Raw genomic sequence first — 17,643 nt, 5'->3', positions numbered from 1 at the left:
CAGTGCCTGTCTCCACCTGTCTTTCCCTTGCCTTTCTGTGTGTACGTTGAAGGTAATTTGTTTCGTGTCTGTGTCATATAGTTCAATTAATGACTGATTGCCTCCCCCCTCCCTCTCTAGTGAATGTCAGTGCTGGTTGTGTAGTGTGATCCACACCCGCTCAGAGACTAGGTGGAATAACCTAGCCTATGGGGTAAATTTAGTTGTTCAATTGCTTCGTGCATGCCTGAAATTAATTCTTGTTCTTCTTCGTAGTAGTATCATATTCATACCCATACACATATCATTCATCATCAATAGCCATCTTCGAGTCATTACCACTGAGCTCCCGAAACATTTGGTCCTTCGCAGACCGGAGCCTGCAGTCTAGTGAAAAGGGAGGATGGATTCCACAGTTGCAAACGTCCCACTTGCACCGAGTCAAGCCGTGGTACCACCTGGTCCGACGAACGTTCCGTCAACTGCTGCTGCACAGATAACAGCCGGTCCAGCGGGACCACCTTCGGGTCAGTTGGTCCATCCGGGCCAGCTTCGTCTGTCATCGGCACGACTGGGCCAACTAACAACATGCCAGCTCCTGGAGTGCCCCGATTAAATGCAGTCGGTCCAACCGGGTGCTCCATCTGTTCCGCAAGTTCCTCAACCCCCTCCAAAGGCTATAAGCGGTCCAGCGGGGCCCTGGCTAGCGTGACGGTACCTGACACGACGCCTACGAATCCTACGACCACGCGAAGACGTTCACGCGGCCGGAATCTGGTGGCGGGGCCAACGACTACGCCGGACGGAAGTGCCATCAGGGAGGAAGAGGAGCGAGTGAGCAAGGAGAAGCTGATGCGGAAGAATTTGCGGAGGAAGATTTCGATGGCTTGCACAACGATCCAGAAATCCATTGCTGAGCGAGGATCTCGTGGTGCTATTCAACGCTTGCTGAATCACGTGCAACAATTGCTCGTCGAGGCTGAGGAAAACAATACGAGGCTCGCCTCCAGTAGCGTGTCGAAGGACACGGATGAACAATATCGGATCCACCTAACGTACATCCAAGCGGTGGGGATAGTCGAGGAAGACTTTCGTCAGTATCTCGAAGCCCGGGGGGACGACCCATCGACCCGAGCAGGAAGCAGAGCCTGTTCCTCGTCCAGCTCCGTTGTACATCCACTGGTCGGTCTCAGACAGGGATCAGCCGTCCATCAACCAACCAACCGGGTTAACCCAGGGCAAGGGAACAGTACCAGGTCGTCCCAGCAACCGTGCTCCCAGTCCAGCTTCATTGAGCCATATTAGCCGGAGGACAAGCCTTTCCCAGAGAGCCCCACCTGCAACGCCTCGAGCCTCAAGTTCGACTTCAAGGGAGAGGAAAGAAGCTGAGCAGGCGCTACGTCAGTTGAAGACAACCGAAGATCCAGTACTTGACGACGAGGAACAGAGAAAACAGAATGTTAAGGATTGGTGCCGCTCGCAACAATTCTACGATAACAACGAGCCGACAGATGACACGACGCCCGACGGCTGGATCGACCTTTATCGTGACGGGCGGTTACCTCCCCCTCAGCGGTCGAGTACTGGTGCCCGAGCGACCATCAAAGCAGATTTAGGAGATTTCAGCGGACAAGCCTTGCATTGGTTTAATTGGATTGATCTCTTCAAGGCGTTGGTACACGACACTGATCGTGCCGCAGCAGAAAAATTAGCCATTCTCAAGCGCCACCTACGAGGAGATTGTTCGGACATTGTCTACGGACTCGGCGGAGGAGAGACCGCATACGTCGAAGCGCTCTGCCGGCTAAAGGAGACTTATGGGCGGAGGGACGTCATGCGTGCGGCTCTCATTCAGGCCGTCGAAAGGCTGGACATCAGCAAACAGGGACCCAACATCGTTCCGGAGGTTCGCCGAGAAGACTCGAACCTACCTTTTTGATCTCCATCGGATGGAGAAACTGCATCCGTTGACATTATCGATCGGATTTGCCTCAAACTGCCAATCCAGGACAGACTCGCCTGGAACGAAGTTCGGTCTGCCGGCATCGACAAAAGAAATCTAAATATGTTTGGTCGATGGCTCTGCAGCAGAGCATCTGCATATCAAAATGCTCACAGCCTTGCGGCGGAACAAATGGGTGGTGGCCCAGCGAAACAGCACTCAAAATGGAATGCCCGGACCCACTCAACAAATGCAGAGAGCGAAAGAAGAGGAGGCGGAGCTAAGCCAGCTGCAGATTCCGGTGGAAGAAATGGAGGCGCCAAGCCCCGCCCAAAAGCCTACTGCTTCCAGTGTGACGGCCCGCATCATCTGGAAGAATTGTGGAAACTTTAAAAGGCTGTCATCCAAGGACCGGCTATTCTTCTGCATTCGTCATAGGTTATGCTTTTGCTGTTTCAGACCCAAACATTCTACACGTGAATGCCCAACGAAGAGGCCCTGTTCAGTACCCGACTGCAAGCACTGGCACCACGTCCTACTGCATGAAGATGCTGAAACTCAACCAGAGGAGGCTGCACGACCCGCGGCGGCCCGTTCAAATTCAGCCAAGCTCAGGACGGCGGTCGGAATGATCCCGTTGGAGGTTTTCGACATCGACGGAAATATCGTTCGGGCGAACGGCTTTGTAGACGAAGGGAGCGATAGCACTCTCTTCCGAGAAGGCTTTGTTCGACGTCTGCGATTGCAGGGGAGCGCGCAGACACTCACAGTCGACGGTGCCGGTGGAATAGTCAACAAGTACACGTCCCGATGCATCCAGCTGCGGATCAGATTATCTTCCGGCGAGACCATTGACCTTTGCGGATCTACGATGCCGACTGTACGGCCAGCTTGGTGCCTGTCATCGACTGGGAGTTGATGAAGCGGAGATGGAAACATCTGGAGGATCTACCTCTTTACAGCAGCGGGGTCGTGTCGATATTCTCCTAGGTGAGTGATGCCATTCATCTCACAGCAGCTCTCTTGAGACGCGCGTCGGTCGAGACTTCGAGCCCGTTGCCAGTCGGACGAGACTGGGCTGGGTAGTGCGTGGGGTGATTGGCGAGAGAGATGCGGCCAACAACATCAGGAGCCACGCCATATTCGCGACGGACGAGGACGTTGGAGCTTTAGCGCAGCAGATGCGCCGGTTCTGTGACACCGAGGAGTTCGGCACCGAACACCGGATCGCCTGCATCTCCGAAGAGGACAAACAAGCCGTCCAGATCTTTGAATCCGGAGTCCGGAGATTGGAATGCGGATACGAGGTACCGATTACATGGCGAACGGGGAGCCGGCGCTCTCAAACAACAAGGTGTTGGCGCAGAAGAGACTGGACAAGCTTGCTCCGGCGTTTCGACGAAGATGAAACATTCGAAGCGGATTATCAGTGGCCATGGAAAAACTTCACCGAGGGTTACGCACGCGTCGTTGAAGAGGAGAGACTAGGACAACCGGAATACTACCTGGCCCATCACGGCGTACGGAAAGGAAGAGGAGCCGAGTTGTCTTTCGATGCAGCGGCAAAATACCAGGGGTAAGGCGTTGAACGACGCCATTCTCAGCGGACCAGCGCTTCAAGCTCCACTTCCGGCGGTGATTCTAAAATTCCGCGAAGGGGCGGTAGCATGGGCCTCGGATATCGGGGCAATGTTTAGCCGCATACGAATGAGACCGGAAGATTGTCGTTATTTTTCGATTCCTGTGGCAGCGGAAGGGCGAAACGATACCTCATGTCTGCGAGTTTACTCGCCTGCCGTTCGGAGCTACCTGCTCACCCTTTTTAGCCATCAGCGTGACGCGACGGGCAGCGGCCGACTACAGTCAAGATCCGGATGTCCTCATTGCCATCAAATCAAAATTTTACGTGGATGATTATCTCAGTTCGGCGGCTTCGGTCGAGCTAGGTGTAAAGAAGCACGAGCAGTGAGCGACGCGCTCGCGAAGGCGGATCTGCACCTGGAAGGATGGGTCTCGAATTCCCCCGGAATTCAGTCAGGAAATGGCCGCGGACGGCGCAACAACGACCGAACTTTCTCTGAATGGCGTAGAAGCAGAAAAGGTGCTTGGAGTTTGCTGGGAGGCCCAGTCGGACATCCTCACGTTTAAGGTGGACCACATTACCGAAGTCGTCTACACCCGGGTAGGCATCGCCAGCAAGGTTGCGAGTCTTTTTGACCCGCAGGGCATGGCTGCCCCGATGGTGGTGAAAGCCAAAATCAAACTACGTGAGCTCGGCGTGCAGGGATTACAGTGGACGGACCCGGTAGTTGGTGAGAGCCGGAAGTGGTGGGAGAAGTGGTTCGACACGCTCAAACAGCTGAACGCCGTAAAAAATCCCAGATGCTTGTTTCCGCAGGAGATGGCTGATTGAGGAGACGGAACTACACATATTCGGGCGACGCTTCCGAAGAGGCATATGCCGCCGTGGCTTATGTTCGTCAAATCTATCGCGACGGAAGCATCGAGATTCGGCGGAAGTGCGGGCGGTGACGAAGCTCGCACCAAAACAGACCCTATCAGTTCCTAAGTTGGAACTAAACGCAGCGCTGCAAGCGGCCAGACTGGCCAGAACGGTGGAAGGGGCAATGACCCGGAAACTCCGTCGACGCTTCTTCTGGACGGACTCCAGCACCGTGCGGAATTGGATCCGCGCGACAGCAGCGAAATATCAGATGTTCGTGAGCCATCGGGTCGGGGAGATCCAGACCCTCACCGAACCCGAAGAGTGGCGGTTCCTCCCAGGCCGTTTGAACCCGGCAGACGAGGCGACGCGGTCAACCATTGAAGAGGAGGCGTTGTCACCCCCGGTGGTGGGACGGGCCGGACTTCTTACGGCAGACCACGGAGCAGTGGCCGCCAGACCTACCATGGATGACCGTCATCGAAGAAATCCGACCCGTCCGAGTCTGCCAGGTCCCGTGTCGACACACCCACATTGGACTGGGACGGCGTCAGCATAGAGGAGAACGACTTGCCTTTACTCGTCCGGCTGGAAGGGACTTATTTGGAGCTGGTGAGAAGAAGCCAGGTGGAAAGTTTTGCGGAAGACATCGGAGAGACTCCGGAGGAAAGTGGCTCCGGCAAGACTCGCCTTTGCTGTCACTGGCCCCAGTTCTGGGGAAAGACGGAATTCTCCGCCTGGGGGCAGGATCGGCCGGGCGAAGCTCCCGTACGAGCAGCTGCACCGCCCATTCTTTCGGCGTCACACCAGTTTACAATCAAGATTGTGCGTTCGTTCCATGCAGCGTTGAAACACGTGGGAACGGATTACCAGCTCAGCTACATCCGGCAACATTTTTGGATTCCCCCGCGGCCGACAGCTGGTGAAGAAGGTCCGGCGTGAATGTGAAAGATGTCGGCGTGAGCGCGCAAAGCCAGGAGAACAGATGATGGCGGATCTCCCGGCGTCACGTTTGGAGTTCGGATCGCCCCTTTCACGCGGACAGCCTTTGATCTTTTTCGGCCCGCTGGACGTATTACTATCCAGAAACCGGACGGCGAAGAGATGGGGCGTATTGTTCACCTGCCTGGTGACCCGAGCGGTATACCTGGAACTGGTGACCAGTCTTTCATCGGACGACTTCCTGCTCATTCTTCGACGCTTTATCGGCCTGTATGGGCAACCACGCGTTCTCCATACCGACAATGGAACCAATTTCATCGGAGCAGAACGGGAGCTCCGCGAGATGGCGGCAGAGTTATACGAAGATCCGGCGGTCGTCAAGTTTATTCAAACCCACTGCATGGAATGGAAGTTTCAGCCGCCCAGGACTCCGCATTTCGGCGGGCGCACGAATCTCTCGTCAAATCTACCAAACGGGCCTTATACGCAGCGTTGGACGAGGAGAAAAAGGGCCTCCGTCATCCGACGGAGGAAACCCTCCGAACTTTACTGTACGAAATAGCGGGACTGCTCAATGGAAGGCCGTTGACAACCGTCAGCGAGGACCCGGAAGACTTAAGGCCTCTTACTCCAGCGGATTTCTTGAATCGGCCCAATTCCGCTACACCACCAGTCGGAAGTTTCGACGACGCTCTGCCGAGAGAGCATTTCCGGTATCTACAGAGAACGCTGAACCTCTTCTGGGATCAGTGGAAGGGAACATATCTTCCAGTCGCTGGCAGGGCGACAGAAATGGAAGATACCGCAGCCCAACTTCGCCGTCGGAGACGTCGTGCTGGAGGTGGACAAAAATCTGAGGCGCAGTCAGTGGAATCTCGGGCGGATCATCCACGTCTTCCCCGGGCCCGATGGATTAGTGCGAGCAGTGGACGTCCGCTTTGACCGAGGCGTCTTCCGTCGGGGAATAAACACGCTGGCTCTGCTGGAGTCAGCATCCGTCGAGTCCAGTCCGGATGCGACGGATGCGGGGGAGAATGGTGCGGCGCCAGCTTAAGTTTTCGCCACGAGAGGGACGGCCTCGCATGTCGTTTGTCTTTTGTCACCTTGCTTGCCCTTTGTCCCTCCTGTCATTCCGCGTTTTAGATGATGTAATGGCGTTTTGCTCACGTCACATGGTCAGTGTCGCACTTATTTGTCCATCACCTTTGATTGTGTAGTGTTGTGGTGATCGCTTCTACTAGGTATGTCTTTTGTACGTGTGATTTGTATTGTAGTCGATGTTATATTTTGCTATTGTGTCTACTAGAATATTGGCCAGACCTAGGTCTGGGGTGAAACGTCTGTCAGGCAGCCTTCGTGCTCGTCTCCACCTGTCTTTCCCTTGCTTTCTGTGTGTACGTTGAAGGTAATTTGTTTCGTGTCTGTGTCATATAGTTCAATTAATGACTGATTGCCTCCCCCCCTCCCTCTAGTGAATGTCAGTGCTGGTTGTGTGAGTGTGATCCACACCCGCTCAGAGACTAGGTGGAATAACCTAGCCTATGAGGTAATTTAGTTGTTCAATTGCTTCGTACTTGCCTGAAATTAATTCTTGTTCTTCTTCGTGTAGTATCATATTCATACCCATACACATATCATTCATCATCAATAGCCATCTTCGAGTCATTACCACTGAGCTCCCGAAACAAACAGTGTATTCACATTGAATACAAGTATATTTGATGCTGTTTACATATAGAACTAAAAACTCATGGTATAACAGTGTATTCACATTGAATACAAGTATATTCCATGCAGTTTACATATAGAAGTAAAAACTCATGGTATAACAGTGTATTCACATTGAATACAAGTATATTTGATGCTGTTTACATATAGAACTAAAAATTCATGGTATAACAGTGTATTCACATTGAATACAAGTATATTCCATGCAGTTTACATATAGAAGTAAAAACTCATGGTATAACAGTGTATTCACATTGAATACAAGTATATTCCATGCAGTTTACATATAGAAGTAAAAACTCATGGTATAACAGTGTATTCACATTGAATACAAGTATATTCGATGCTGTTTACATATAGAACTAAAAACTCATGGTATAACAGTGTATTCACATTGAATACAAGTATATTCCATGCAGTTTACATATAGAAGTAAAAACTCATGGTATAACAGTGTATTCACATTGAATACAAGTATATTTGATGCTGTTTACATATAGAACTAAAAACTCATGGTATAACAGTGTATTCACATTGAATACAAGTATATTCCATGCAGTTTACATATAGAAGTAAAAACTCATGGTATAACAGTGTATTCACATTGAATACAAGTATATTCGATGCTGTTTACATATAGAAGTAAAAACTCATGGTATAACAGTGTATTCACATTGAATACAAGTATATTCCATGCAGTTTACATATAGAAGTAAAAACTCATGGTATAACAGTGTATTCACATTGAATACAAGTATATTCCATGCAGTTTACATATAGAAGTAAAAACTCATGGTATAACAGTGTATTCACATTGAATACAAGTATATTCCATGCAGTTTACATATAGAAGTAAAAACTCATGGTATAACAGTGTATTCACATTGAATACAAGTATATTCCATGCAGTTTACATATAGAACTAAAAACTCATGGTATAACAGTGTATTCACATTGAATACAAGTATATTCCATGCAGTTTACATATAGAAGTAAAAACTCATGGTATAACAGTGTATTCACATTGAATACAAGTATATTTGATGCTGTTTACATATAGAACTAAAAACTCATGGTATAACAGTGTATTCACATTGAATACAAGTATATTCCATGCAGTTTACATATAGAAGTAAAAACTCATGATATAACAGTGTATTCACATTGAATACAAGTATATTCCATGCAGTTTACATATAGAAGTAAAAACTCATGGTATAACAGTGTATTCACATTGAATACAAGTATATTTGATGCTGTTTACATATAGAACTAAAAACTCATGGTATAACAGTGTATTCACATTGAAAAGAAATAGTTTACATATAGAAGTATATTCCATTGAATAAAAAAAAATCAGTTTACATATAGAAGTAAAAACTCATGGTATAACAGTGTATTCACATTGAATACAAGTATATTTGATGCTGTTTACATATAGAACTAAAAACTCATGGTATAACAGTGTATTCACATTGAATACAAGTATATTCCATGCAGTTTACATATAGAAGTAAAAACTCATGGTATAACAGTGTATTCACATTGAATACAAGTATATTCCATGCAGTTTACATATAGAAGTAAAAACTCATGGTATAACAGTGTATTCACATTGAATACAAGTATATTTGATGCTGTTTACATATAGAACTAAAAACTCATGGTATAACAGTGTATTCACATTGAATACAAGTATATTTGATGCTGTTTACATATAGAACTAAAAACTCATGGTATAACAGTGTATTCACATTGAATACAAGTATATTCCATGCTGTTTACATATAGAAGTAAAAACTCATGGTATAACAGTGTATTCACATTGAATACAAGTATATTTGATGCTGTTTACATATAGAACTAAAAACTCATGGTATAACAGTGTATTCACATTGAATACAAGTATATTCCATGCTGTTTACATATAGAAGTAAAAACTCATGGTATAACAGTGTATTCACATTGAATACAAGTATATTTGATGCTGTTTACATATAGAACTAAAAACTCATGGTATAACAGTGTATTCACATTGAATACAAGTATATTCCATGCTGTTTACATATAAGAACTAAAAACTCATGGTATAACAGTGTATTCACATTGAATACAAGTATATTCCATGCAGTTTACATATAGAAGTAAAAACTCATGGTATAACAGTGTATTCACATTGAATACAAGTATATTTGATGCTGTTTACATATAGAACTAAAAACTCATGGTATAACAGTGTATTCACATTGAATACAAGTATATTCCATGCAGTTTACATATAGAAGTAAAAACTCATGGTATAACAGTGTATTCACATTGAATACAAGTATATTTGATGCTGTTTACATATAGAACTAAAAACTCATGGTATAACAGTGTATTCACATTGAATACAAGTATATTCCATGCAGTTTACATATAGAAGTAAAAACTCATGGTATAACAGTGTATTCACATTGAATACAAGTATATTTGATGCTGTTTACATATAGAACTAAAAACTCATGGTATAACAGTGTATTCACATTGAATACAAGTATATTCCATGCAGTTTACATATAGAAGTAAAAACTCATGGTATAACAGTGTATTCACATTGAATACAAGTATATTTGATGCTGTTTACATATAGAACTAAAAACTCATGGTATAACAGTGTATTCACATTGAATACAAGTATATTCCATGCAGTTTACATATAGAAGTAAAAACTCATGGTATAACAGTGTATTCACATTGAATACAAGTATATTTGATGCTGTTTACATATAGAACTAAAAACTCATGGTATAACAGTGTATTCACATTGAATACAAGTATATTCCATGCAGTTTACATATAGAAGTAAAAACTCATGGTATAACAGTGTATTCACATTGAATACAAGTATATTCCATGCAGTTTACATATAGAACTAAAAACTCATGGTATAACAGTGTATTCACATTGAATACAAGTATATTTGATGCTGTTTACATATAGAACTAAAAACTCATGGTATAACAGTGTATTCACATTGAATACAAGTATATTCCATGCAGTTTACATATAGAAGTAAAAACTCATGGTATAACAGTGTATTCACATTGAATACAAGTATATTCCATGCAGTTTACATATAGAAGTAAAAACTCATGGTATAACAGTGTATTCACATTGAATACAAGTATATTTGATGCTGTTTACATATAGAACTAAAAACTCATGGTATAACAGTGTATTCACATTGAATACAAGTATATTCCATGCAGTTTACATATAGAAGTAAAAACTCATGGTATAACAGTGGTGCGGCGCCAGCTTAAGTTTTCGCCACGAGAGGGACGGCCTCGCATGTCGTTTGTCTTTTGTCACCTTGCTTGCCCTTTGTCCCTCCTGTCATTCCGCGTTTTAGATGATGTAATGGCGTTTTGCTCACGTCACATGGTCAGTGTCGCACTTATTTGTCCATCACCTTTGATTGTGTAGTGTTGTGGTGATCGCTTCTACTAGGTATGTCTTTTGTACGTGTGATTTGTATTGTAGTCGATGTTATATTTTGCTATTGTGTCTACTAGAATATTGGCCAGACCTAGGTCTGGGGTGAAACGTCTGTCAGGCAGCCTTCGTGCTCGTCTCCACCTGTCTTTCCCTTGCTTTCTGTGTGTACGTTGAAGGTAATTTGTTTCGTGTCTGTGTCATATAGTTCAATTAATGACTGATTGCCTCCCCCCCTCCCTCTAGTGAATGTCAGTGCTGGTTGTGTGAGTGTGATCCACACCCGCTCAGAGACTAGGTGGAATAACCTAGCCTATGAGGTAATTTAGTTGTTCAATTGCTTCGTACTTGCCTGAAATTAATTCTTGTTCTTCTTCGTGTAGTATCATATTCATACCCATACACATATCATTCATCATCAATAGCCATCTTCGAGTCATTACCACTGAGCTCCCGAAACATTTGGTCCTTCGAACCGGAGCCTGCAGTCTAGTGAAAAGGGAGGATGGATTCCACAGTTGCAAACGTCCCACTTGCACCGAGTCAAGCCGTGGTACCACCTGGTCCGACGAACGTTCCGTCAACTGCTGCTGCACAGATAACAGCCGGTCCAGCGGGACCACCTTCGGGTCCAGTTGGTCCATCCGGGCCAGCTTCGTCTGTCATCGGCACGACTGGGCCAACTAACAACATGCCAGCTCCTGGAGTGCCCCGATTAAATGCAGTCGGTCCAACGGGTGCTCCATCTGTTCCGCAAGTTCCTCAACCCCCTCCAAAGGCTATAAGCGGTCCAGCGGGGCCCCTGGCTAGCGTGACGGTACCTGACACGACGCCTACGAATCCTACGACCACGCGAAGACGTTCACGCGGCCGGAATCTGGTGGCAGGGCCAACGACTACGCCGGACGGAAGTGCCATCAGGGAGGAAGAGGAGCGAGTGAGCAAGGAGAAGCTGATGCGGAAGAATTTGCGGAGGAAGATTTCGATGGCTTGCACAACGATCCAGAAATCCATTGCTGAGCGAGGATCTCGTGGTGCTATTCAACGCTTGCTGAATCACGTGCAACAATTGCTCGTCGAGGCTGAGGAAAAACAATACGAGGCTCGCCTCCAGTAGCGTGTCGAAGGACACGGATGAACAATATCGGATCCACCTAACGTACATCCAAGCGGTGGGGATAGTCGAGGAAGACTTTCGTCAGTATCTCGAAGCCCGGGGGGACGACCCATCGACCCGAGCAGGAAGCAGAGCCTGTTCCTCGTCCAGCTCCGTTGTACATCCACTGGTCGGTCTCAGACAGGGATCAGCCGTCCATCAACCAACCAACCGGGTTAACCCAGGGCAAGGAACAGTACCAGGTCGTCCCAGCAACCGTGCTCCCAGTCCAGCTTCATTGAGCCATATTAGCCGGAGGACAAGCCTTTCCCAGAGAGCCCCACCTGCAACGCCTCGAGCCTCAAGTTCGACTTCAAGGGAGAGGAAAGAAGCTGAGCAGGCGCTACGTCAGTTGAAGACAACCGAAGATCCAGTACTTGACGACGAGGAACAGAGAAAACAGAATGTTAAGGATTGGTGCCGCTCGCAACAATTCTACGATAACAACGAGCCGACAGATGACACGACGCCCGACGGCTGGATCGACCTTTATCGTGACGGGCGGTTACCTCCCCCTCAGCGGTCGAGTACTGGTGCCCGAGCGACCATCAAAGCAGATTTAGGAGATTTCAGCGGACAAGCCTTGCATTGGTTTAATTGGATTGATCTCTTCAAGGCGTTGGTACACGACACTGATCGTGCCGCAGCAGAAAAATTAGCCATTCTCAAGCGCCACCTACGAGGAGATTGTTCGGACATTGTCTACGGACTCGGCGGAGGAGAGACCGCATACGTCGAAGCGCTCTGCCGGCTAAAGGAGACTTATGGGCGGAGGGACGTCATGCGTGCGGCTCTCATTCAGGCCGTCGAAAGGCTGGACATCAGCAAACAGGACCCAACATCGTTCCGGAGGTTCGCCGAGAAGACTCGAACCTACCTTTTTGATCTCCATCGGATAGGAGAAACTGCATCCGTTGACATTATCGATCGGATTTGCCTCAAACTGCCAATCCAGGACAGACTCGCCTGGAACGAAGTTCGGTCTGCCGGCATCGACAAAAGAAATCTAAATATGTTTGGTCGATGGCTCTGCAGCAGAGCATCTGCATATCAAAATGCTCACAGCCTTGCGGCGGAACAAATGGGTGGTGGCCCAGCGAAACAGCACTCAAAATGGAATGCCCGGACCCACTCAACAAATGCAGAGAGCGAAAGAAGAGGAGGCGGAGCTAAGCCAGCTGCAGATTCCGGTGGAAGAAATGGAGGCGCCAAGCCCCGCCCAAAAGCCTACTGCTTCCAGTGTGACGGCCCGCATCATCTGGAGAATTGTGGAAACTTTAAAAGGCTGTCATCCAAGGACCGGCTATTCTTCTGCATTCGTCATAGGTTATGCTTTTGCTGTTTCAGACCCAAACATTCTACACGTGAATGCCCAACGAAGAGGCCCTGTTCAGTACCCGACTGCAAGCACTGGCACCACGTCCTACTGCATGAAGATGCTGAAACTCAACCAGAGGAGGCTGCACGACCCGCGGCGGCCCGTTCAAATTCAGCCAAGCTCAGGACGGCGGTCGGAATGATCCCGTTGGAGGTTTTCGACATCGACGGAAATATCGTTCGGGCGAACGGCTTTGTAGACGAAGGGAGCGATAGCACTCTCTTCCGAGAAGGCTTTGTTCGACGTCTGCGATTGCAGGGGAGCGCGCAGACACTCACAGTCGACGGTGCCGGTGGAATAGTCAACAAGTACACGTCCCGATGCATCCAGCTGCGGATCAGATTATCTTCCGGCGAGACCATTGACCTTTGCGGATCTACGATGCCGACTGTGGCCAGCTTGGTGCCTGTCATCGACTGGGAGTTGATGAAGCGGAGATGGAAACATCTGGAGGATCTACCTCTTTACAGCAGCGGGGGTCGTGTCGATATTCTCCTCGGGAGTGATGCCATTCATCTCACAGCAGCTCTTGAGACGCGCGTCGGTCGAGACTTCGAGCCCGTTGCCAGTCGGACGAGACTGGGCTGGGTAGTGCGTGGGGTGATTGGCGAGAGAGATGCGGCCAACAACATCAGGAGCCACGCCATATTCGCGACGGACGAGGACGTTGGAGCTTTAGCGCAGCAGATGCGCCGGTTCTGTGACACCGAGGAGTTCGGCACCGAACACCGGATCGCCTGCATCTCCGAAGAGGACAAACAAGCCGTCCAGATCTTTGAATCCGGAGTCCGGAGATTGGAATGCGGATACGAGGTACCGATTACATGGCGAACGGGGGAGCCGGCGCTCTCAAACAACAAGGTGTTGGCGCAGAAGAGACTGACAAGCTTGCTCCGGCGTTTCGACGAAGATGAAACATTCGAAGCGGATTATCGAGTGGCCATGGAAAAAAACTTCACCGAGGGTTACGCACGCGTCGTTGAAGAGGAGAGACTAGGACAACCGGAATACTACCTGGCCCATCACGGCGTACGGAAAGGGAAGAAGACCCGAGTTGTCTTCGATGCAGCGGCAAAATACCAGGGTAAGGCGTTGAACGACGCCATTCTCAGCGGACCAGCGCTTCAAGCTCCACTTCCGGCGGTGATTCTAAAATTCCGCGAAGGGGCGGTAGCATGGGCCTCGGATATCGGGGCAATGTTTAGCCGCATACGAATGAGACCGGAAGATTGTCGTTATTTTCGATTCCTGTGGCAGCGGAAGGGCGAAACGATACCTCATGTCTGCGAGTTTACTCGCCTGCCGTTCGGAGCTACCTGCTCACCCTTTTTAGCCATCAGCGTGACGCGACGGGCAGCGGCCGACTACAGTCAAGATCCGGATGTCCTCATTGCCATCAAATCAAAATTTTACGTGGATGATTATCTCAGTTCGGCGGCTTCGGTCGAGCTAGGTGTAAAAGAAGCACGAGCAGTGAGCGACGCGCTCGCGAAGGCGGATCTGCACCTGGAAGGATGGGTCTCGAATTCCCCCGAATTCAGTCAGGAAATGGCCGCGGACGGCGCAACAACGACCGAACTTTCTCTGAATGGCGTAGAAGCAGAAAAGGTGCTTGGAGTTTGCTGGGAGGCCCAGTCGGACATCCTCACGTTTAAGGTGGACCACATTACCGAAGTCGTCTACACCCGGGTAGGCATCGCCAGCAAGGTTGCGAGTCTTTTTGACCCGCAGGGCATGGCTGCCCCGATGGTGGTGAAAGCCAAAATCAAACTACGTGAGCTCGGCGTGCAGGGATTACAGTGGACGGACCCGGTAGTTGGTGAGAGCCGGAAGTGGTGGGAGAAGTGGTTCGACACGCTCAAACAGCTGAACGCCGTAAAAATTCCCAGATGCTTGTTTCCGCAGGAGTGGCTGATTGAGGAGACGGAACTACACATATTCGGGGACGCTTCCGAAGAGGCATATGCCGCCGTGGCTTATGTTCGTCAAATCTATCGCGACGGAAGCATCGAGATTCGGCAAGTGCGGGCGGTGACGAAGCTCGCACCAAAACAGACCCTATCAGTTCCTAAGTTGGAACTAAACGCAGCGCTGCAAGCGGCCAGACTGGCCAGAACGGTGGAAGGGGCAATGACCCGGAAACTCCGTCGACGCTTCTTCTGGACGGACTCCAGCACCGTGCGGAATTGGATCCGCGCGACAGCAGCGAAATATCAGATGTTCGTGAGCCATCGGGTCGGGGAGATCCAGACCCTCACCGAACCCGAAGAGTGGCGGTTCCTCCCAGGCCGTTTGAACCCGGCAGACGAGGCGACGCGGTCAACCATTGAAGAGGAGGCGTTGTCACCCCGGTGGTGGGACGGGCCGGACTTCTTACGGCAGACCACGGAGCAGTGGCCGCCAGACCTACCATGGATGACCGTCATCGAAGAAATCCGACCCGTCCGAGTCTGCCAGGTCCGTGTCGACACACCCACATTGGACTGGGACGGCGTCAGCATAGAGGAGAACGACTTGCCTTTACTCGTCCGGCTGGAAGGGACTTATTTGGAGCTGGTGAGAAGAAGCCAGGTGGAAAGTTTTGCGGAAGACATCGAGAGACTCCGGAGGGGAAAGTGGCTCCGGCAAGACTCGCCTTTGCTGTCACTGGCCCCAGTTCTGGGGAAAGACGGAATTCTCCGCCTAGGGGGCAGGATCGGCCGGGCGAAGCTCCCGTACGAGCAGCTGCACCCGCCCATTCTTTCGGCGTCACACCAGTTTACAATCAAGATTGTGCGTTCGTTCCATGCAGCGTTGAAACACGTGGGAACGGATTACCAGCTCAGCTACATCCGGCAACATTTTTGGATTCCCCGCGGCCGACAGCTGGTGAAGAAGGTCCGGCGTGAATGTGAAAGATGTCGGCGTGAGCGCGCAAAGCCAGGAGAACAGATGATGGCGGATCTCCCGGCGTCACGTTTGGAGTTCGGATCGCCCCCTTTCACGCGGACAGCCTGTGATCTTTTCGGCCCGCTGGACGTATTACTATCCAGAAACCGGACGGCGAAGAGATGGGGCGTATTGTTCACCTGCCTGGTGACCCGAGCGGTATACCTGGAACTGGTGACCAGTCTTTCATCGGACGACTTCCTGCTCATTCTTCGACGCTTTATCGGCCTGTATGGGCAACCACGCGTTCTCCATACCGACAATGGAACCAATTTCATCGGAGCAGAACGGGAGCTCCGCGAGATGGCGGCAGAGTTATACGAAGATCCGGCGGTCGTCAAGTTTATTCAAACCCACTGCATGGAATGGAAGTTTCAGCCGCCCAGGACTCCGCATTTCGGCGGGGCGCACGAATCTCTCGTCAAATCTACCAAACGGGCCTTATACGCAGCGTTGGACGAGGAGAAAAAGGGCCTCCGTCATCCGACGGAGGAAACCCTCCGAACTTTACTGTACGAAATAGCGGGACTGCTCAATGGAAGGCCGTTGACAACCGTCAGCGAGGACCCGGAAGACTTAAGGCCTCTTACTCCAGCGGATTTCTTGAATCGGCCCAATTCCGCTACACCACCAGTCGGAAGTTTCGACGACGCTCTGCCGAGAGAGCATTTCCGGTATCTACAGAGAACGCTGAACCTCTTCTGGGATCAGTGGAAGGGAACATATCTTCAGTCGCTGGCAGGGCGACAGAAATGGAAGATACCGCAGCCCAACTTCGCCGTCGGAGACGTCGTGCTGGAGGTGGACAAAAATCTGAGGCGCAGTCAGTGGAATCTCGGGCGGATCATCCACGTCTTCCCCGCGGCCCGATGGATTAGTGCGAGCAGTGGACGTCCGCTTTGACCGAGGCGTCTTCCGTCGGGGAATAAACACGCTGGCTCTGCTGGAGTCAGCATCCGTCGAGTCCAGTCCGGATGCGACGGATGCGGGGAGAATGGTGCGGCGCCAGCTTAAGTTTTCGCCACGAGAGGGACGGCCTCGCATGTCGTTTGTCTTTTGTCACCTTGCTTGCCCTTTGTCCCTCCTGTCATTCCGCGTTTTAGATGATGTAATGGCGTTTTGCTCACGTCACATGGTCAGTGTCGCACTTATTTGTCCATCACCTTTGATTGTGTAGTGTTGTGGTGATCGCTTCTACTAGGTATGTCTTTTGTACGTGTGATTTGTATTGTAGTCGATGTTATATTTTGCTATTGTGTCTACTAGAATATTGGCCAGACCTAGGTCTGGGGTGAAACGTCTGTCAGGCAGCCTTCGTGCTCGTCTCCACCTGTCTTTCCCTTGCTTTCTGTGTGTACGTTGAAGGTAATTTGTTTCGTGTCTGTGTCATATAGTTCAATTAATGACTGATTGCCTCCCCCCTCCCTCTAGTGAATGTCAGTGCTGGTTGTGTGAGTGTGATCCACACCCGCTCAGAGACTAGGTGGAAAACCTAGCCTATGAGGTAATTTAGTTGTTCAATTGCTTCGTACTTGCCTGAAATTAATTCTTGTTCTTCTTCGTGTAGTATCATATTCATACCCATACACATATCATTCATCATCAATAGCCATCTTCGAGTCATTACCACTGAGCTCCCGAAACAAACAGTGTATTCACATTGAATACAA

At 49.3% G+C, this 17,643-nt stretch overlaps 1 protein-coding gene and 2 long non-coding RNA genes across 3 annotated transcripts; all 3 read left to right on the top strand.

Annotated features, from left to right (window-relative positions):
• The first annotated feature begins 6,077 nt into the window (after positions 1-6,077).
• LOC123469331 lies at positions 6,078-6,994 on the top strand. The gene is made up of 4 exons (XR_006642558.1): positions 6,078-6,547; positions 6,613-6,711; positions 6,779-6,852; positions 6,916-6,994. It is a non-coding gene; the product is annotated as an uncharacterized LOC123469331 (long non-coding RNA).
• Positions 6,995-11,016: 4,022 nt separating this feature from the next.
• Positions 11,017-16,387, top strand: LOC123469332 (the record flags this gene model as incomplete). The annotated part of the gene is given in 2 exon segments (XM_045168141.1): positions 11,017-11,531; positions 11,593-16,387. Coding segments are annotated over 2 exon segments (5,310 nt in total), but the record flags the coding sequence as incomplete, so codon positions are not given.
• Positions 16,388-16,966: 579 nt separating this feature from the next.
• LOC123469330 lies at positions 16,967-17,462 on the top strand. Its single transcript, XR_006642557.1, has 3 exons — positions 16,967-17,174; positions 17,240-17,338; positions 17,405-17,462. It is a non-coding gene; the product is annotated as an uncharacterized LOC123469330 (long non-coding RNA).
• Positions 17,463-17,643: the final 181 nt, after the last annotated feature.

Source organism: Daphnia magna, unplaced genomic scaffold, assembly GCF_020631705.1.
Source record: "Daphnia magna isolate NIES unplaced genomic scaffold, ASM2063170v1.1 Dm_contigs579, whole genome shotgun sequence".
NCBI classification, from domain to species: Eukaryota; Metazoa; Arthropoda; class Branchiopoda; order Diplostraca; family Daphniidae; genus Daphnia; species Daphnia magna.
The sequence above is the reverse complement of the archived record's forward strand: the minus strand, read 5'-3'. Positions and strand labels throughout refer to the sequence as shown.